Raw genomic sequence first — 23,124 nt, 5'->3', positions numbered from 1 at the left:
ACAAGCTGCAGCCGAGCAGAACGACGTTCTCAAAGTTTACTTTACGAAAACCCCCCATCTGCTGTGGGAGCCAGTACAGCATTGCTTGACAACAGCCTCAGCGGTGACTCAAAAATGCATGCCTTATTTCACAGACTCCCGCCCAAAACACCTGGCACAGACAAGTGTGAGATCATTTAGATAAAAAGCTGGCAGAGGATCTGTATCCTGGACTGCTTCCATATCGCCGAGTCCCGCCACATGCTTGGTGTCATCCTCAAGGTTCTGGCTGCCTAGGGGAGCCAGAGCCCGAGATAAGAGAAAGAGAAGCCCTCGGTGGTGGTAATTATTTCTGCAGCTCCCATTCTGTGAATGCACACTTTGGCAACTGCTCGCCCCTCACCTGGCGCTCTCTCTATACCACATCAGAAGCAGGATGAGCGCACGGTCTCCTCCGAGAGAACCGCAGAACCGCCCGGCTTTCATAAACACTGGCAGCTGCTGCGGCAATTAGCCATGCGCTCTGTACTTTTACAACAATGCAATCCTCCCTGATCTCCACAATTAGCCTCTTAATTGGGTCTAAACAACCAAGGCGGAACAGATAAATAAAAAAGAGAAGGCAAGGAGAGCGGCGGGGTTGGGCGGCTGAAGCTCGAGAAGCCAAATGCTCTCCCTCTGCGGCCTTTGGCATTTTGCCGTTCGTGGCGAAAAGGAAAACGCGGGGAAAGAAAAAAAAAAGGAAACTCAGCGTGACGCCTCATCTTCAGATTGAAAGTGACATATCTTTGCCCTTTACTTCCTCCTTAATATCCAGCTCTGTGAAATGCTAGCATTTTGTGCGACAGAGGGTGTTGTGGTGACTTTTAAACACGCCGCTGAGCGCCGCATGACAAACACCACACGATGGATAACGATGGCTCTATTTATTTATATACGTACATGCATACTTACTTATCCTTCTAGGGTGATTTGAATTTAACGTCCTTCATTTATGATGCTTGTCTCATTATAGTGTGTCTCGTCAGCTCTTAACAGACATCCCACTGTACAAAAATTCCCCCATTCCAAAAAGAAATAGTAATAACAATTGATTTCTTTAATATGTAACAAAGTGACACTCAAACTGCTTGTTCAAACTAAATAAAACAAATTGAAGCAATGCAATTATTTCGTTTTTTTAGACAACTTAATTGTTTTATGTTTAATCCACTTAAATTTGTAAGACCTATTAACTATAAAGTAACTGTCCCTCGGCTCGCTCCCGCAGTCCCAACCACCTCAGCCAATCACCAGCCACCACACACCACTCGCGTGAACCGTCACCTGAATACTAACAGCCTGCACCTGCTACCCCAATCATGAACTCCCTATAGAGTCTCACCTTCCCCAGTCACTCACCGGCTGGAATCAACGTCAGATGAACTTCCTCATCGGCTTGTCAATCCCTGTTGTGTCATGTGCTCTTCCGTGCATGCCCCCCTTTCTTTTGTGGATACAAACAGCCTGTTAAAGGGAAATAACTTTAAAGTGTGTGTGTGTGTGGTGTTATCATTGAACTGGATTCATCATGCAGAACTTTGCTTCATCACTTACCTGCTTCACAATCAGTTGATGCTGTTTCGCTTGAATAAATACTTGAAAGTCTTAGGGTGCTTTCACAACTACAGTTTTGCCCAGTTAGCGCGGTTCGCTTGGCAAATGTGAAACCACCAATCGCTCTCGGATCCGCGCCAAATCAATCGCTCCGAGATCACTTGAAGGAGGTGGTCTCGGCTCGATTGAAACGAACTCTAGAGCGGATCAATTGCAGTGAGAAAGCGATCCGATTCGAGTGCGGTTATATCACAGTGTTTTATGGATATGTAATAGGAATACAGCTATATGAAGAGAGAATTATGAGCAGGGCGGGAAGTTTCGCAAGTCTCCGGATGCCCACAAACGAGTGATTATCTCTCGGTAATCTCGCGTCTCCCTCCCGATCCTCAAATAGGCTACGTCGTGCACCCTCCTCACCCCTCCCCACCGCATCTCTTCTCACTCTTCAGACACGTCGCGCGCACCTTGTCAAACACCACCAAACCACCACCTCTCCTGAAAGCTGAGCGGGACTCTGCATAATAAACCCTGACACTCTGACCAATGTGAGGAGAGTTTACTCGCACGTGACTTGTTTTAGCTCTTTTGGTCCGATTAGAAACTTTGCAGAGTGAAAGCGAACCGCTCCAAGAGCAAACAGCAACAATGTAACATTTGTAATCTCTGTTTCGGAACAACTGAATCGATTCACAGGTGTGAAAGCACCCTTAATCTCCATTGTCTTCCTTGTGAGGCCGTGACAGTAACTTAATCAATTTGTGTTGAGTTCACAGAGATTCATCTTTGGATTCATCTTCAATGCCTTCTCCTTCATCTTACCTCAGACATGCTCAATAATGTTTATGTCTGGTGAGTGGTCTGGCCAATCCTGGATGTAGGATTCTTTGCTTTCAGGAACTTTGATGTGGAGGTTGATGTATAAAAAGAAGAATTTGCCCTCTTCTGTGGTTTGCAATGTAATAGGTGGCCCAAATGTCTTGATACCTCAGGCTTTTGATGTTGACCTCTCGCAAGCCTCCATACTGCATGTAACCCCAAACCATGATTTTTTTCTTCACCAAACTTGACTGTTTTTTATGAGAATCTTCAGCCTGATCTCACGAGAAAACGTAAGTATTGTACGTTTTGCCAGTTTAGTGGCTAATTCGTACGAATTCGTACGAGCTCAGTCGTACGAAATGGTACGATTTTAAAAAGGAGGCGTGGCACCTGACCCCACCCCTAACCCCAACCGTCATTGGGGGATAAGCAAATCGTACTAAATTGTACGAATTAGATCGTACGAATTCATACGAATTAGCCACTAAATGAAAAAGTTACGAATTGCCGTGAGATTGTGTTGGAATCTTGGGTTCGTGCGGGTTCCAGTAGATCTTCTGCAGTATTTGTGATGATTAGGATGCAGTTCAACGTAATTCTGTCACTTTTCCAAATATTTAACTAGTCAAGTTATTATTTGTTACTCTTACAACTGGGATCGACAACAAAACCTTTGTCAAATCATGTACAGTGGGCTAATATTTTAGCATTATTATCTTCTATGTATCATAATACAATGAACATTTAAAGCTAATTCACACTAATCATGTTGGACAATCACTAAATTCTGTTACTTTTAACATATGTTCTGTAACAAACAAACACCAAATAACAAAACTACAAAATCATAGACTAACAATATATGTATGTATTCTGCATTGCCATTTATATGCGCTCAATATCAGTCCCTTATTTTATAGAAACCCAGACTAATGCCGGAACGTCCATGCTGAGTAATCTGACAAATCATTTTGCTACAGTGCATTAACAACAATGTAAGTGCAGCATCAGTAGCTACTAGCCCATGACACACTATTACAACAAGATCCCGTGCTTTCATAGAGGCCTTTTCATGTCCATTTATACCAGAGGAACATGTCTCAACTAAAGGTTTTTTATTTTGACTAGTGGTTCCTCTCAGCAGGTAGAGTTTGAGGAGTGTGTGTGTCAGCTGTGAGTGCTGACAGCAGCGTCTGGCCCTCACACACACCACTCCAGCAGGGGAGCCCGGCTGCAACCGTACAGCATTTCTAGATCAGCAGCACACTCAGTATGCAGCCTCCACAACATCACACACACACACAAACACACCACTTATAAAGAATACAGGCACCATCTAGTGCTTTCGGTCGGCAAAGACTTATTTACGATGCATATTTAAAAGCATGCATAATGCTTTTAATGGTGTGATGCACCGATAATGTTTTTCGATGACCAATTCGATACCGATTTCTGATTTTAAAAAATAAATAATTTCTCTTTTTTAACTAGAAACCACAAATAAATAAATATTTATGTGAGCAAAATGATTACATGCTTTGTCATAATCTGAATTAGCAGTTATTTCATGTTCAACAACTGCACTTTAATTGTGATCCACACAAACCAGCAACGTACATTATATCGGTTAGTTGGTGATTTAAGATAGTTAACATTAATGTCGAAAGTAGGAATCGTTGAAGAATAAAGATAATAAAGGTTAAGGTCAAAGTTTGTTAAAATGACTGCATCTCATGCTTTTCCATGTGTATTTAGCCATTTCCATGTAGCATGGATGTATGCTACTTCTACATGGGTGTAAACAACTAATCTGTAACTGCAAAAGTATATGAAGATCAAGTCATCCGCATGTCCACCTTGCACCCCAAAATGAATATTTCAATCTATTTCTCAATGACTTTAGTCTATATTTTGTTGCATTTAAACAAAACAGTTTTATGAAACAGTTAAATACATTAAAATAAGTGTTTGGTGACATAACATCTTTAGAAACAGAAAGATAATAAATGTACAGTTACAATTACAGTTTTATATGCATTTATGGTTCTCTCCTTGTTGAAAAAAAGCTTGTCCTCTCCTTGTTGAAAAAAAAAGCTTGTTAACTGTTTTTTGAGGGGTTTTGGCCATTTCCAGCCAGCTATTGGCTGGTTATGCTGGAAAATAACCAGCTAAAACCAGCCGGACCCGCTCGGTTTTGGGAGGATATTTCTAACATTATTATATGTTTTAGAAAAACTCTATATTTCAGTATTGAATTCCGTGCATGGTCCATTTGTTTACATCACCATTAAGTTTACGATCGTGGTTAAAGCGCCCTGTGTTAATGCAAGGTCTCACGATATTTTGCGAGATGCCAACAACCAATCATGAACGCGTACTCACGTATACGTAAAAAAAGCAACATGGCGGCCACGTAGGAGACCACTCTTCTTTGAGTATACAAACGTTTTTTAAACGTAAAATTAATAAAACAAAGAGCTGTATAGCTAGACCAACCAAGATATGACTACTGGAGCGGTATTGTTCATATCAGTTAAAAGAAATCATGGCCGAGAACAGAAACATCGGCGTGCGACAAATAACAGACGCGAGAGAAAGTCGGAGCAGAACTTTTAAAGTTGCCCCGAAGAAAATGAAAACAAAGAGACACATGATCGGACTTAAACAGTCACAGTCTCCTTCTTGTTATAATTCGAACAACTGTCACAAAGGTAAATTTATTACAATTATAAGACGTGTGAAACCGCGTGACAAAGGTTGGAGAGTAGATACGTGTTTTGTATTGTATACTGTCATACAGTCCTATCATCAAAGTTAGAAATTGAGGTATGGTTGGTTTTATATTCGCACATTCCTTCATTTAAAGTCCCCCATATTATCTACTTCGCTAATTTAAATATAGGGTCTAAAATCACATGTAAATATGACTCAAAACAACATTAGCACTGTTTAATTGCCTGAATAAGGTTGTACTTTGATATTCATTGGCTGCTAATATGATTTCACTATTTAGAGTTTGCAAATAATACCTTTCTGAAATGATATTATTAAGGAGAAAGTCTGAATGTGCAAATATAGAGCCAACTTTTCCTCTATTAGTTCTGTAATATTTATATATAGAGAATTACAAGCCATTTTAAAGCTCTTCAGCCAAACAGAGGTAAAGTCGGTTTTATTATATTCGCCCATTTGAAATTTCTCCTCAATAATATAATCTCAAAAATTCCCAGAAGTATTCTTGTCAGGGAAATCATATTAGCAACCACTGACTATCAAAATATAACAGTCCCAACAAACACATCTATGCTGTAGCAATGTCTGTACATTGTTGCATTAATGTTGTCTGTTTTTTTTTTTCATTACTGCCTAGGATACAGGATAAGCAGTGATCATTTTCTAGTATTGTTTAATATTAAGTAGTTCATTTATTTTAAATAAAATAACTGCATATATAACCTTGGTGTAAAAATGCCAAACAAATGTAAATAATATATTTTTTTGTATTATACATTTCACATTTATTACATACAGTGCATCTAATTTTAAGCAAACAGTATAAAATGTTTAAATTATATAAACTAATTAACTATATATAATTAAACTAAAAGGGTAGGCTAAATTAAAATGTCAATTGAGAAGTAAAGTAAACAAGAAAACAAATTTAATTCAGACACTATGCATTGAAGCTCTTGACTGGAGAATACAGCAGACAGGGGAGCGCAGCCGCAGACCAGGCGTAGTTGTTGGTACCTAGAAAGCAGTCAGAGAAGGAAACAAATCCAACTGAGAATCCAGTGCAGAGATGGATCCACAGCAGCCACAACTCAAAATAGGCAGTGAACAAGAGAAGACAGATCAGAGCTTGACGCAACAGTACTACACAAATGACCGCTGATGACTTATCTAGCAAGAAGAAATGAAGCAATACTCGCGTCTTCTCGATCATTGTTGAATGAGATGCCGAACGGTCTGTTGAAGTTTAAACTGATTCCTTAATGACGAGTAAATGTTGTACAGTGGTCATCCATGCCACCTAAGCACAATCTAAAGCAACGGGCGTTTAATTGGCAACATTACGACACCGTTGTGACAACCTTCAGCAACAACGTAGATCCTCAGCCTTTTTACAAGGTTGGTACAACGTTGTGGGAAGGTTGCTATCTTGAGGCAACGTTGTGTGTTTGTTGGGATGTTCACAGTCAAATAGTTCTAATGTTGTTTTGAAGTCATACGTGTATGTAATTTCAGAACGAATATTCAAAGTAGCATGGTAAACAATATAGGGACCCTGTCAGAAGTTTTCACTGTTCAAAAGTGAGCATAATATTAAATTGCGAATATAAAATCAACTTTACCTCGATTTCAAATAATATTGTGGTTCGGACACCAATTGTGTCTCTTTTTAGCGTCGACATTGAATCATTTTCATGATACAAACTTCAATAACGTTATAATCTTAATTCTCAGATTTTACAACCCCAAAACGAAGACCAAGAGTCAGATTCAACGGTTCCTACGGTGGAGATTCGCCTAATGAGACTGAATCCCCGCAAGATATCATCTGGGATCCAAACTCACCCACGCAAGATTTGAATGGCAAGTACATTTATAACACTTCTGCTTGTTATGTGAATTGAACTGTATTGTTGCAGAGAATGCAGAGAAGTACACATGTAGTATTTGGGTTGAATAGTTTGAGAAAAAAAGCATACTTTTATTTTAAAATATGATTATTATTATTATTATTTGGCACTGTAACTATAACACTTTAAAATAACTTTGTTTTATATGTAAATGCATTATTTTAATATTAAATAAATCTGTGATTTGTGCATATTTATTATTCCTATTGTGATATAAGTGCATTAAAACTATATTGATTGAAATATTTAATAATTATATTTGATTATTGTATTGTTATTGTTCTTGTTTTATTATTATATTACAGATTTTGTTCACAAAGGCTCCAATTATTTAGTCAGAAATACAATAGAATTGTTTTTGTGTTGTTAGTTTAATCATTAAGTAAATTGACACCAACTGGTTTATTTGTAAATGATTTACATCATATAAATATATTAATGTGGTTAATATATTAATTAATGTGGTTTAGAGCTGTATTTTCTACTAACCAATTACTCTAATTTTAATCAGTGTCACAGAATTATTTGAAAATCACTCAGATATGCTGATTTTCTGTTCAAGAAGTGCTTCATTTTTATTATTGGTGTTTAAAAAGAGTTGTGCTGCTTGGTTTATTTAGTCACTGATTTATTGCCATTATAAAAAGTGGTAGTAAAGACATTTACATCTTGCAATTCATTCGACTTTTTGTACTTTTAAATTACTGTACACTTTTTTGTCTCACGTAAAATTCTACAATGTTTTGTGGCATAAACTGTATATGTGTTGTAAGCAGATTCCTTTTTAAAAATTATATTCAACTTCCTTTATTTAGTATATTAAATGTTTGACTTTTCACAGGACAAGGTGATGGGAGAGTCATTGAAATATCAGAGATTGTCAACAGAATTGCACCGACAGTAAGTTAGTCTATCTATCTATCTATCTATCTATCTATCTATCTATCTATCTATCTATCTATCTATCTATCTATCTATCTATCTATCTATCTATCTATCTATCTATCTATCTATCTATCTATCTATCTATCTATCTATCTATCTATCTATCTATCTATCTATCTATCTATCTATCTATCTATCTATCTATCTATCTATCTATTTATCTATCTAGTTAAAAAGTAGTATTTTGCTAAATATCTATTAAAATATGATGGATTGTCATCATGGTAAACACAAAATAAATTAGCTGTTAAACTATTGTTTAAAAATAATTGAAAAAGAATAAAAAAAAATTCAGCAGGGCTAATAAGTTTGTCTTCTACTGTATGTTTATATGTAATAGTATTTAATGTAACTGTCACACTGTGTTTAAGGTTGAGAAAACCAAAGATGGAGACTCGGTGCTCCAGTGGATTGGAGACAGTGCCATTCCTTGCACTCCAGAAATTCGACAGCCCAGAGTCAGGAGGATCTCCACACGGTACGTTTTATCTGCATTAGACTTTTTGTTGGTTTTTAAAAATACTGTGATGACAATAAGACATTTTTGGACCTTTTCAATTAAATTGAAGCACAAGCATATAGGCTAGATTATATTTTCATTTATTCATGAAGAAAGCAGATGAACAGAGACATTGTGTGTGTCACTGCATGTTCAACACTACAATTCACATGACAGCATACCATATTATAACTAGGGGTGGGAATCTTTAGGGACTTCATGATCTGATTTAATTTCTGGGAGTCATAATCATTTCTATAAATAAAATAATGTAAAATATAAATAAGATGTATACACACACATGCATACATACATAAATACATACACACAGTATAATGTGTTGAAATAATAGACAACCATTTTGGTTTTTCAGTCATTCATTAATTCATTTATTTTCTTTTTGGCTTAGTCCCTTTATTAATCAGGGGTCACCACAGGGGAATAAACCACCAAGTCCATCTGCAACCCTGGGTACTGGGAAATGCAAAAAGAGTTATTAATGCAAAATATTTAGTTATTTAAAGCTATAACATGAATAAACACACCGTGGTATAATGTTTCTATTGTTCTTTAGTCTGCTGAAAAAATAGTGTAGAAATAATTATAAGATCTTTTCTTTCTTATATTTAGTAAATGTAATTAATAATTGCAAAGATTAAACATGAAATTTTGAAACTGCAAATTTAATTAATTAAAATACTATCAGTAATGTTTTATAACTTTAAAACAGAGGTTCTGTGGGGTCTTAAAATGTCTTAAATTTCAAAAACCAAATTATAGGGCTCTAAAAGTCTTTAATTCCCTGAAATGCTGTGTTGTAGGTCTTAAATAATTTTTAATGGATCTTAATTTTTTTATGTCCAAGTTTCCTATGTTAAGATATACCCAACTGGGCCAACACCCATTCAATAACAATATATTTCAATAAAAGTTTTAAGAAATGTTTATTAATTAACTCAATTTACTTATAAATATGGTTAAATTATTTTCCTTACAATAGTAGTTTTTAATACTTTTTAATGGTTTTAAATTGGCTGTAAAAAAATCTTTAGCCTTTTGCTTTGTGTACGTCTGAAATTTCATTCATTATGGTCTTAAACTGGTCTTAAAAAGGTCATAAATTTGACTTGATGAAACCTGTAGAGACCCTGTAAAATGTAGATGTTATTTATTATTTAAAAAACTAAAAAAGGCATTTGGTTGTGTAATATAGAAATGCTATTTGACACAGAACCGATTAATATTTAGTTATTATATTATATTTAAACCTGCACTTTTGGTATTCGTGTTGGTGTCATATGGTTTTGGAACATTTTACTGTTTTGGTTTTATGATTTGGCCATTTTGACCAAGGAAAATCCTTTTAGAAATGTAGTTCTCAAAACCATTGCATATACTAATGTAATGTTTTATTTTGTTAAGGAATTAAAAAGAAAAAGAGTGTCATGTTAATGTTCATGTTAGGATGAAGTTAATTCCCATCTCTTTTTTTTTTAGGCAGAGCAATGTTGAGGACTTGAAGAAACTTGCAAAACAGTTTGACATCAGTATGACTCGCCAGGACAAAGAGAAGGCACAAGAGAGCACAGAAGGAAAAAATAAACTTAATAAGCTACAAAGTGATGGTGCAATGACAATGCAGAGATCACCATCAATCCCAGTCTTGTCTGCAAAGCTAGAGGAAGAGGAGCAGGAGCTTCAGGCGCTGTTTGACGGTCCCACTCAGCATGTAAGTGGGAGACTGAGCCCACCATCAGTAAACTGCACTCCAGAAAACACAACTGAACCGGTAGCTCAGGTTGATCTGAGATCGAGTTGTGCATCTAAAACTACAAATTTTGACGATGACTGGGAAAATGACGACCTGCTAAATGACTCGTTTGTGTTAGAAATGACACATAATCCAGGTCCTATAAATGTACCTCAGAAACGAAGCACTGCTCTGCCTGAACCTTCCACTTTAAAATGCCATTTTGTGACCAAGATTAATCAATCTAATGCCAGAAGCATCTGCACAGAGAGTCAACAGAGTACCAGTAAAAGCAGCACCTTTATCAAGACACTTCCCGAAGTCAATGCATCAAATCAAAGCACTTTTAGGCCGAAGCCATCCACTTCTGCCAAGAATCAAATTACTGAGAAGCTGCTAAAGACTGCGCCTGTGAACCAAGTAAACCAGCAAGCTTGTTCATCCCAGCATACAGGAAAAGCGGAGCTTGATGAAGCCTCCAAAAACAGCGGAGCTTCAAGCCAGGCCTCTTCTCAGTTTGATGGGGTTTCAGAAGAGGACATGAAGTCTCTATTTGATTCTGACGGTCTGTGGAATGATGAAGATGACGATCTGCTTTTCAAGGTTTGCGACGATGTGGAGAAGTTATCTGCCAGTCAGGAACAGCAAAAACTTGCACATGAGTCTATAAGCTCTGCCTCTAAAGCACCTTCCTCTTCCAACACCATTGGCCAATCACAAGCACCCACAAAGTCCATACGAGTCTTTGCTCGCTCAAATTCGGTACCATGCACAAGTGGAAGCTCTGGGTTTATTCTGGGATACAGTGTGTTACCAACTTCTGAAAGTTCCGGCTCTGGTTCAGGAAATCAGAGCGCTCAGCATTATGGGCATGCACAAAACAATTCAGACTTAGCACACAAGACTGGAGTCAGAGCCATGGGCTCTTCACAGACTGGAGGAAATACTTCTAAATCCCACCATTGCACGTTCAAGAGACATCTGTCAGACTCTATGACGCTCACCAACAAAGGTAAGATTTGTAGGTTGTGGCACCCGCTACACATTAGCTATGATATTGCCTCATATGGCTCGTTTCCAATGAGTGGTACAGTATGGTTCGGTACGCTTTTATGGCCGTTTCCACTGTCAAAAGGTACCAAAAAGCGAACTGTTACGTACCACTTTTTGGGTACCCGAAAGGGTATTCGAAAGGGTACCTAGCTCAACAAAATGGGATCAAAAGGTGAAGCTAGATGCTCAACTGAACGCTTTTGGTTTACAGAGATACGTCACTAGAGCGTACACAATCCAGGGGAATGAAAACAAAGTGAGCGCCATTTTTAAGTACACAACCGAGACATTAACCCGTAATAATATATACATATAATAACAAGCCATGGTCGACCCGAGCTCAAAAAATCTTGTTGAACATCTCGAACAGTCATCTTGATGAACAGCCACAAAGCCAAGCAGAAGAGCAGAATCTACCCTGTGCATCGTAGTTGTTTACAAGGCTAAGTCACGAGCAGTTTCACTTTCTTTCGAACGCTCACCACGCATCTATATTTGAAATAACGAACTTTTTGAGCTGATGATAATAACGTGCCTGTGGTTATTGAAGTGCTTCTGACACTCAATCCTTTCAGAAACAGACAAACATGAGAGTGCCACAAAAGTGAAACCGGAAAAAGGAGCAAATGATTCTTTCAGCAACCTAAAAGATGAACAAACTGCCTTGTTTAACTATTATCATCACCTTTTGTACTATTACGAACTCGGAATGATAGAATTACTTTATAACAAGAGGTTACATATGCCAGTTGAAGATTAAAGATTATCCAAATAAGGACTACATGTATGCTGTGTGTAGTTTTTTTGTAAATGTTAACGTATCAGAGACTGTAAGAGTCTGTATGTTTTCATAGATGTTGCATTTATTCATTTATTTATTTTATATAATTGCAAATGTTACTGTAGGCTATTTTCTGTATTCTCATTGATCTGCAGTTATAATCAAATCATGCTGATAGAAAGATTAGTAATGAACATTTATACACTAGTATTTGTGTATAAAGGATCTGTGTTGTGAGAAGTGCTTCTAATATGATGTGAACGACCTGTACAGCTTTACCTTGACATTTCCTTGAGCGAGATAATGTTGACTGAAACTTTGTCATACACCACCATTGGTACCCTTTTGGCAGTGGAAATACAAGCCTGATAAAGGTGACCTGTACTGACCTGTATCGTACTGTACCACTCAGTGGAAACGTGCCAATAGAATACTCCTACAGGAAATGACTGCAATAGGCGAGTTTTCTTAAAGGCCTGGAAACACCAAGACAACGCCGAACAACCAGTGCCAACAAAACTCAATTACGTCATCACCTCTCATCTAGTTCTGTCTGGACCAAATAGCCATGTGTGAACACAAAAAATGGCAAAAAGCCGACTGAAACGCATGCATGTAAGAATGTGCCACCACGGAGAGATTCGCTCCTGCAAATATGTCTGATTATCTAATAATCCATATCACTTGCAAACATGTGAAAAATTATGTGCGTAACGTAATACATAATAATCATAACAAACCAAACCATTAGACCAGTGTAGGTTCACACCCTTACTTGTTACCTCACTTTGCTATGTCACACTCGTTCTCTTGATACAATTCCAAATAACCAATCTGAATTAGGCCAACGATCTCTGACATTAACCCAATAACAGGCGATATGTGGAAAACACTAAACCAACTAGCTGGACTAACAAAGCCTAATGGCCAATCGTTTGCTTGGTATTTCCCGGCAATAACCTGATGAAGGAATAGCATTGTCATAATTTACCCATCAGCAGGTTTTTCCAAAAACGCAAGACTTTCTTTCTTACATAGAACACGAGTAAATGTTTGCAGGATTTTTCACAGTAATCTTTTTGATTATGTGAAAGCACAACAGTCTCTATTGTTTTTCCAAAAACATTATAAAAGTAACATAACAGTAATCCATTGGCCTTGTGCACAACAGTCAAACAGTGGTCATCAAAGTAACCGATGAACATGTTACTAAGTAATATGTGACATTGTTTGATCTCATGTTATATCAAGTGATCTTAATTACTACTTAAAATTAAATGGATAATTTGGTACAATTTTGGATGTACTTGTTTTTACATTGTATTGATATTTTCAAATTGATCTGCATGTAATTGCATCTATAATTAATATTTGCAATTACTTATGTAATTACACTGTTCACCATCCCATACACCCAAATTTACCCTTAAACCTACCCAAACCTGTTCCTAACTAAAATATCCAAAAATCATTAAAAAGGTGTCTTTTTGCCTCATGCAAATTTTCCGCAAGTTGCACGGAAAATGTATTTGAACTGTATTCTGCACATTGCTCGTTCTACATCAATTTCTCTACCCATAACTACCATGACTTTATGCATTGTGTCATATTACTCTGCTCTTACTGTGATTTTTCCAAAGTGAAGGTACATCAATAAACATCAAAAACTCTTCTGTTTATGTGGAGGTTGATATTTCCGACTGGCGTTTTTCTACATTAAACACAAAATATAACCATAAATACATCTCTGCCGAACTTTTTATCTAGTATGATTATAATTTAGGCTAAATTTCACCTCAACTCAGGAGCAAACTAGGTTTTTCTGGTGGCATAAAGATGGCTGATACTTTCTAGCTAAAATAAAAGTATGATTTTAAAAACAAATGTATGATAATTTTTCACATGTACATCAAATTGTGTGTGTCATATTAGGAATTGGCCTTATTATGATATGATTATGCGATGATATGGTTTTGACCATATTTGGACGGGTAATAAATATTAATGAGCTCTGCCCGACATACAAAGAAACAGTCAAATAACCTCAGAGACAAATAACCCCAATTAGAGAATTTGTCAGGCTGAGTTAATTCATATTTATGACCCTTTCAAATATGGTCAAGAGTAACCATATCATGTTCCTAGAGTTGTAAATGGACCTGTAAAACCATTCTACCACAAACCTTCTAATTAGATATCAGAGAACAATGTAACGTATAATATCATACCATTCTGTGCCCCCTTTAAAAGACCAAACAAACAAGACAAAAAAACAGTTTGAGCACCAAAATGTAAACCTGGCACCACTCACAAGTTTCATTGGTTTAAAATAATAATTACATTTTAGGACTACAAAAAAGGGAAATAATTTTCTGTGTTTCATTTTCTTTCTCATCAGGCTATTTATACGCTGCTTTTTCACAAAATCGTTAAATCGTCTTTGATTTGACATGCACTGGTTGTAAGCAACCTGAACGTATTACTTCATTTCTGTTCAAATGGAGAACAAAAGTTATGGGGATGAATAAATGACAATTGTAAATTTGGTGGGAAACTGTTTCTCATTTCCTCAACTGTCTTCCAATATACTTGTAGACAAAGAGTGTAGAGAAATTTTCACTGCAGTCGTTTTTGTGAGTGCTGTATGAAATATTGATACAGGGTTATTGCAAGTCATGCTTTAACATTTTTACATCTCGTCCCACAGAACCATAACAAAGCTTTCTGTTTTTGTTGTTCCGCAGTTTTTATTTCTTCCCACTCGACACCCAAGTGTTCAGCTGCTGAGATAGAGAGGAAGAAACAGGAAGCCATTGCAAGGAGGAGATTACGGATGCAGGCCAGCCAGAAAACTGGAGCACCTACGTAAGAGCCGGTACTCTACCGAATGCACTGGGCTGAAAAGGACTAAATTATGGGATCATGACGACACTGTAAGCATTTCAATGTAGCGACAGAGTAGCCTAACACTAATATGTGTGTTTTAAGTAGTGTTGTCACAATACTGGAATTCGATACCAATCAGTACTGAAAAAAAAAAAAGTCAATTTCTTGCTAACATTTGAGCACATTCTTTAACACAGCTGATTTGCCATTGTGTTCATGCTCAACAGAAATGATTGGCTGTGAAGGTTATCAGTTCACCGAACTCACCTCTGTTTACAGAGTGTGACAACAGATACAGGGACACTGGAGTGTTTTAAAGACACGAAGATCAGCTGGTTTGTTTATAAGCTGACATTCAAGTGATCCTCTGATTAATCGACTGATCTTCATGGCTTTAAAATGCTCCAGAGTCTCTGTATCTGTGGTTACGTTCAGTAAATAGACGTAAGTTTGGTGAACTGGCCAATCAATGGTGTTTCTGTTGAGCATGTGAACGCAATGGCAAATCAGCAGTGTTAAAGAATGCATTGAAATGTTAGCGGGAAATGGATGTTTTTTAAATTTCAGTATCGATTGGTATCGAATTCCAGTATCGTGTCGGTACTCTACCCTATGCATTGGGCTGATCAGGACTAAATTATGGGATTATGACACTGTAACCATTTCAATGTAGCAACAGGAGAGCTTAACACTAATTTGTCTCTAAGTAATGTTGTCATGATACTGGAATTCCATACCAATCGTTACTGAAATTTAAAAAATGTCCATTTCTCACAAACATTTGAGCGCGTTCTTAAACGTCGCTGATTTGTCATTGTGTTCATGTGCTCCACAGAAATGATTAGCCATCAGTTCACTAAACTCACCTCTGTTTACTGAATGTGACAACAGATACAGGGACGCTGTAGTGTTTTAAAGACACGAAGATCAGCTGGTTTGATTATAAGCTGATATTCGAGTGATCCTCTGATTAATCGACTGATCTTCATGGCTTTAAAACGCTCCTGTGTCCCTGTATCTGTGGTTACATTCAGTAAACAGCGGTGAGCTGATGACCTACGCAGCCAATCACAGTCATTTCTGTTGAGCATGTGAACAATGGCAAATCAGAAGTATTTAAGAACGTGCTCGAATGTAACGGAGAATGGACGTTGTTTAAATTTCAGTATTGATTGGTATCGAATTCCAGTATCGTGCCAGTACTCTACCAAATGCATTGGGCTGAAAAGGACTAAATTATGGGATGATGACACTAATCATTTCAATGTAGCGACAGAAGAGCTTAACACTAATTTGTCTCTTTTAAGTAGTGTTGTCACGATACTGGAATTCGATAGCAATCAGTAATGAAATTTAAAAAACATCCATTTCCCGCGAACAGTTAAGCGTGTTTTTAAACACAGCTGATTTGCCATTGTGTTCATTTGCTCCACAGAAATGATTGGCCATGAAAGTCATCAGTTCACCGAACTCACCACTGTTTACTGTGTGTAAACACAGATACAGGGACACTGGAACGTTTTAAAGTCACTAAGATCAGCTGGTCTGTTTATGAGAGGACATACGAGCGATTCGCTGATAAATCGACTGATCTTCATGGCTTTAAATCGCTCCAGTGTCCCTGTATTTGTGCTTACACTCAGTAAACAGCAGTGAGTTTGGTAACCTGGTGACCTTCGCCACCAATCACAGTCATTTCTGTTGGACACAATGGAAAATCAGCAGTGTTGAAGAACGCGCTCAAATGTTAGCGGGAAATGGACGTTTTGAAAATGTCAGTGCTGATTAGTATCGAATTTTATTATTGTGACAACACTACCTATAAGAAAATGTTACTTGAAGAAATCTTCTGGATAATGTACCAAATGGGTGCAGTATAACACCAAAAAAAAAAGCAATTTCTTGCACATTTTAGTTTCAATATTACAACCCAGTATTGTGAGTAAATTTAACGTCTGATGTCTTCACAATTTTTGATGAAACATTTTTACAGTGTGCCATCTAAATTGTGATGGAACGGATCCTAGATTTCGGATCATTTCTCAGCATGTCAACTTTTATTCACTCATTCCTGAAGATGTAAAAAAAAAACTTGAATTTTTTTGTCGATCAAAACCTAAAGGTCCTGGCGATCTTGTCTATTTGTTATCTTTATGTTTTCCGTTCAACACAATTGTGTTTCAGTATTAAAAGAAGCAAACGAAAATAAGAAACAAGCTTGGCTTTGTGTATTGTTGCCTTCAGAAGCCTTTATTAAAACATTTCCAACGTCGACTGCAATCTTTGGGTCTCTGTCATTGCCTAATAACAGCCTAATGATATTATTACCTCCAGAAATAGCAAATACCTTCATGTGTAATGCTCTTAAAATATAATTTCTAAAAAAATTGCCATTTTCGGATCTAATAAAACAATATCTCTTTCCAGTTACAACCCGTCCACATCTGGTTTATTGTATATGCTCAACAGAAATTACTGTGTTGGCCGTGAAAGTCATCAGCTGAATTCACAGCTGTTTACTGAGTGTAAACACAGTTTCGGGGACACTGGAGTGTTTTATTGGCACAAAGATCAGCTGGTCTGTTTATAAGCGGACATACAAACGATCTGCTGATGAATCGACTGATCTTCACGGCTGTAAAACGCTCCGGTGTCCCTGATCTGTCGTTACACTCAGTAAAATAGCTGTGAGTTTGGTGAATTGATGATCTTCATGGCCAATCGCAAATCAGTGGTGTTAAAGAAGGCGCTCAAATATTAGCGGAAAATGGGCGTTTTTAATATTTCAGTTCCAATTGCTAACGAATTCCAGTAGAGTGACAACACTACTTATCAGAAAATGTTACTTGAAGAAATCTTCTGAATAATGTACCAAATAGGTGGAGTATAACATACAAAAAAAGCAATTTCTTGCACATTTTAGTTCCAATGTTACAACCCAGTGTTGTGAGTAAATTTAACGTCTGATGTCTTCACAATTTTTGATGAAACATTTTTACCGTGTGCCATTTAAATTGTGATGGAACGGATCCTAGATTTCGGATCATTTCTCAGCATGTCAACTTTTATTCACTCATTCCTGAAGATGTAAAAAAAACTTGAATTTTTTTTGTCGATCAAAACCTAAAGGTCCTGGCGATCTTGTCTATTTGTTATCTTTATGTTTTCCGTTCAACACAATTGTGTTTCAGTATTAAAAGAAGCAAACGAAAATAAGTAACAAGCTTGGCTTTGTGTATTGTTGCCTTCAGAAGCCTTTATTAAAACATTTCCAACGTCGACTGCAATCTTTGGGTCTCTGTCATTGCCTAATAACAGCCTAATGATATAATTATAATGATATAATTAATTAATATAATCTTCTAAAAAAAATTGCCATTTTCGGCTCTAATAAAACAATATCTCTTTCCAGTTACAACCCGTCCACATCTGGTTTATTGTATATGCTCAACAGAAATTACTGTGTTGGCCGTGAAAGTCATCAGCTGAATTCACAGCTGTTTACTGAGTGTAAACACAGTTTCGGGGACACTGGAGTGTTTTATTGGCACAAAGATCAGCTGGTCTGTTTATAAGCGGACATACAAGCGATCTGCTGATGAATCGACTGATCTTCACGGCTGTAAAACGCTCCGGTGTCCCTGATCTGTCGTTACACTCAGTAAAATAGCTGTGAGTTTGGTGAATTGATGATCTTCATGGCCAATCACAAATCAGTGGTGTTAAAGAAGGAGCTCAAATGTTAGCGGAAAATGGGCGTTTTTAATATGTCAGTTCCAATTGGTATCGAATTCCAGTATCGTGACAACACTACTTATCAGAAAATGTTACTTGAAGAAATCTTCTGAATAATGTACCAAACAGTTGGAGTATAACATACAAAAAAAGCAATTTCTTGCACATTTTAGTTCCAATGTTACAACCCAGTGTTGTGAGTAAATTTAACGTCTGATGTCTTCACAATTTTTGATGAAACATTTTTACCGTGTGCCATTTAAATTATGATGGAACGGATCCTAGATTTCGGATCATTTCTCAGCATGTCAACTTTTTTTCACTCATTCCTGAAGATGTAAAAAAAAACTTGAATTTTTTTGTCGATCAAAACCTAAAGGTCCTGGCGATCTTGTCTATTTGTTATCTTTCCGTTTTCCGTTCAACACAATTGTGTTTCAGTATTAAAAGAAGCAAACGAAAACAAGAAACAAGCTTGGCTTTGTGTATTGTTGCCTTCAGAAGCCTTTATTAAAACTTTTCCAACGTCGACTGCAATCTTTGGGTCTCTGTCATTGCCTAATAACAGCCTAATGATATAATTACCTCCAGAAATAGCAGTTCAGATGTCTGTAGCGAATTACCTTCTCCGTGCGTAATGCTCTTAAAATATAATCTTTGAAAAGAAATGGCCATTTTCTACACTAATAACAGAATATCTTTTTCCAGTTACAACCCGTCCACACCTGGTTTATTGTATATGTCACAATGTTACTCATTGTGTGCCTCGGGGAATGTCGGCATATCGTTGGGATTCGGCCCCTGGCCCTTCTCAGGTGTAAGCCGCGCAGGTGTGTGCGTGTTTGTACTCCACTGGTCGAGACCTAGCGCAAAACCCCTCCTCTCCAGCGCAATTACTGTAAATCAAATGCCACAGTAATTTGGCAAGAGGATGAGAACTTCTTTCTTTATTTTTTTATTACTGTGATTATGGTTATGATGATGACTACAATTTATTCCAAGCAGATGATGAAAACGCCGGGCCCTACAGGTGTCGAGTTCATACAATATAGAAGTCGGTGACGGATTTTTCTGTAATGTGGCATTATCAAGCTGCTGTGGAACAGAGTAATGGGTGTTTCGGTATTTTTTTGCGTCAAAAAAAAAAATGGAGAGCAATTACTGGTTATTGTGATGGATCCATGCCCATGTGAGGAGAGCGTACTCTGGTATCAAGCTGTAGTAATTACGTCAAAATTACCGTGCCTTGGTGCCAGATGCAATTTGCATTTCAGCATACTTGTTGGTTTGGGCAGAAACAAGATAACGGCTCTCAGACGAACCAAGAAGGAAACTCTAACTGTAAATTACAGTCCGGAGACGAAAACACTCTCGAGCAGATGTTTATTGTGGTGTCTTAAAGCTTAGTGTACAGTGATGCCATTGTGGATTCTCAAAAAAAACAACAGCTAATCCCTTTCACTCAGCTGGCTTTTCAATGGTGCCCGATGTAATGTCATGCTCCCACTTACTAAAGTCAAACCAAGCAGTGAGAGCTGGTGAAAGGTGCTAATTTAAGCTCTGACAGAGCGTGTTGTCTGTATCCTAACAGCGTTTGGACGCCGTATGTATGGGTGACAATTTGAAACTTCCTTAGAACATCGACAGGCTGGGGATTTACAGATCTTAAAGGCACAGCTGACTGAAATATGGAAATTCTGTCATTCTTTATTTAATTTCATGTGATGCCAGAGAACCAAATGTTGATGGCACTTCCCTAAGAATCTTACAATATTGCAAAAAATAAAGCTATAAACACTGGTGTGAAAAAGTGTTTGCCCCCTAATTGATTTCTTTATTTCCTTTTTTTTTTTTCAAATTAATAAACTAACATTATTAGTCAAAGATAACAGAAGTAAACCCATTAAAGTACCCCCCCCCTCCCAGTGGCCTAGTCAAAGTCCTGACCTGAATCCAATTGAGATGTTGTGGTTTTCAAAAATCTAAAAACTGCATTTATTCCAGCCAAACTAAGTGAAATAAGACTTTCTCCAGAAAAAAATAAAATAAAATTGAAAAGATAAAAAAATAAATGTTTGGAAAGATTTGAAAAAATTCAAAATAGTTTTCACAAGAGGGCAATTTTTGTGGCCTTTAATTGTAGAATTGCACACATGAGGATATGAATAAATCCATTAGTTTCATTTTAAGCTTTTGTTATATATATATATATATATATATATATATATATATATATATATATATATATATATATATATATATATATATATATATATATATATGTATGTATATATATATATATATATATATATATATATATATATATGTATGTATATATATATATATATATATATATATATATATATATATATATATATATAATTTTTAGTATTTGCTATTGAATTTAATAAATTACAAACAAGTGATTAATTCTTTACAGTAACAGTACTTGATTACAGTACAATACTGCAAATTTCTAATATGCATTAAGTTACTGTAAACGTTTTAAAAAGACCCACAATGCAGAGCATATTACAGTAGTGAACTGTAAAGAATGTATGTTGTATTTTAATGGCTGTTTTTGCAGTAAATAACTGTAAAATTGCAGCAAAGTCTAACAGTGTAGAAAATCCACAATTGAATGGTTTACACATCTGTTATGCCTAGAAAGGGCTGTTCTTGTTATTGTTGTCGATTGTAGGTTATGCCATGAAGATATGTCTAACACACAACATCCAGCGGAGCGGGGGCACCGAGGGCTGCAGTTGTCATCAAGCTAAATGAACTGTGAATACTTTCACAGTGCGTGTCATTAGCAGCTTAGATTTGTTTCAACAAGGCTTACCTGAGGGCTCTATTCATTGGCCCCCAGGTATGAACGGGCTAATGCAGACTCTAAAGCGCAGCCTTCTCTCCTTCACAGGCTGAAAGAAGCCTCATGGTTTCTCCATTACGAGAGCATTCCTGCGCAAACAGGCCGCTCAGTCGATCGCACAGAGAATATGCTCAATCTACTCATTTCATTTGTTTTCTCAGTGTGTTCTTTAATAACAGCTGCATGTTTAGGCTATACGCTCAAAAATATATATTTAGGCCTTAAAATTGGATTTATGTATTCTGATTGCATAAACAATTTCCATCCATTTGCCTTACATACTGATAACATGACTGAAATAATAAACTGTATGACTGATATTTGGGTCACACTTTACAATTAGGTTTTATTAGTTGATATATTTACTAAATATGATCAATACTTGTTATATTACTTACATCAACACTTAATAATGCGTTATTAACATCCAAATTCATGCTTATTAACGTCAGTAAATGCACCCTGAGTAAACATAAGCATATATATATATATATATATATATATATATATATATATATATATATATATATATATATATATATAAGCAATATCACACGAGTAGCAGTGCAAAATGGCTGTATATAGGCACATGGTGGGAGGCGTGCCTTAGTGCCCCCACCAGTGCCGATATACAGCCATATCGCACTGCTACGAGTGTGATATTGCTGTAGGAGTTCTGATATTGCAGAATACCGCACAGCTATCAGCCATTCAGATTTGAGAACCAGACAGAACTGTTGTATGTATGTATATATATATATATATATATATATATATATATATATATATATATATAGTTGAAGTCAGAATTATTAGCCCCCCTAAAATATTCACCCCCTATTTATTTTTTCCTCAATTTCTGTTTAACAGAGAGATGTTGTTCAACACATTTCTAATCATAATAGTTTTAATAACTAATTTCTAATAACTGATATATTTTATCTTTGCCATGATGACAGTAAATATTATTTGACTAGATATTTCTTAAGACAATTTTATACGGCTTAAAGTGACATTTAAAGGCTTAACTAGGTTAATTAGGTTACCCATGCAGGTTAGGGTAATTAGGCAAGTTTTATTAAAGCCTATAATATCTAAATAAAACTGAAATTTGATAATAAAATAATTTGTTGAAATTTTATATAAAAATAATCAAAATTGATGAAAATGATATTCATTTATATATTTAAAGAAAAAACGAGCAATAAATGATTTTGTGATTTTTGCTAAAATCATCCCGGCATCTAATTTATGAAATTAATCTCCTATGGATCTAAATACTATCTGGATCTAAATATTATCTGAAGTGCAGAATCACAACTGTTTTTAGGGGCAATGACCCATTGGGCAGGGGTATTTCTCGCCCTCATCTGGAATTTTTGGGGCTTTGTTGTAATTTTTTTGCTGACATTTCTTGCCTCAAGTGTCCCATTAAGTTCCTACCCTGTTTGATAATCCTATTTTTTGGTAATTTATTATATTTTGTTTGGTTTTTAAGTTGTTATTTTAGTACTTAAACCTAACAAAAAAAAAAAAAAGTTTACTTAGCTACTAATTTAA

General features: G+C 36.4%; 2 protein-coding genes across 7 annotated transcripts in view; both read left to right on the top strand.

The window, feature by feature from the left end:
* meis1b (Meis homeobox 1 b) overlaps nucleotides 1-23,124 on the top strand; it is a 598,746-nt gene that overhangs the window by 301,758 nt on the left and 273,864 nt on the right. The gene's annotated exons all lie outside the window — the stretch shown is intronic.
* On the top strand, nucleotides 4,782-18,241 carry etaa1b (ETAA1 activator of ATR kinase b). Of its 6 annotated transcripts, none has more exons than XR_015505621.1 (8): nucleotides 4,782-5,108; nucleotides 6,865-6,993; nucleotides 7,882-7,940; nucleotides 8,357-8,463; nucleotides 9,982-11,246; nucleotides 14,813-15,313; nucleotides 15,363-16,297; nucleotides 16,706-18,241. XR_015505621.1 is itself a non-coding variant. In XM_087278918.1 (7 exons), exons 1-6 carry the CDS (start codon nucleotides 4,943-4,945, stop codon nucleotides 14,935-14,937), a joined length of 1,851 nt encoding a protein of 616 aa, XP_087135044.1. In that variant the 5' UTR covers nucleotides 4,782-4,942; the 3' UTR covers nucleotides 14,938-14,964; nucleotides 16,706-18,241. The 6 variants fall into 6 exon arrangements, 2 of the variants coding, with proteins under 2 accessions (XP_087135044.1, XP_087135043.1); XR_015505620.1 differs by having other exon boundaries at nucleotides 15,363-16,433; nucleotides 16,571-18,241; XR_015505618.1 differs by having other exon boundaries at nucleotides 15,363-18,241.

This window comes from Danio rerio, chromosome 13 (genome assembly GCF_052040795.2).
Source record: "Danio rerio strain M-AB ecotype USA chromosome 13, GRCz13ab, whole genome shotgun sequence".
Lineage (NCBI taxonomy): Eukaryota > Metazoa > Chordata > Actinopteri > Cypriniformes > Danionidae > Danio > Danio rerio.
Note: the sequence above shows the minus strand (reverse complement) of the source record. Positions and strands in the feature narration are given on the sequence as shown.

Bases quoted from the DNA above. Each gene is read 5' to 3' on its own strand.
- etaa1b (XM_087278918.1), top strand. From the start codon at position 4,943: ATGGCCGAGAACAGAAACATCGGCGTGCGACAAATAACAGACGCGAGA. The intron at 8,464-9,981 runs GTACGTTTTATC...TTTTTTTTTTAG, and splicing joins GTCAGGAGGATCTCCACACG to GCAGAGCAATGTTGAGGACT. The intron at 11,247-14,812 runs GTAAGATTTGTA...GTTGTTCCGCAG, and splicing joins TATGACGCTCACCAACAAAG to TTTTTATTTCTTCCCACTCG.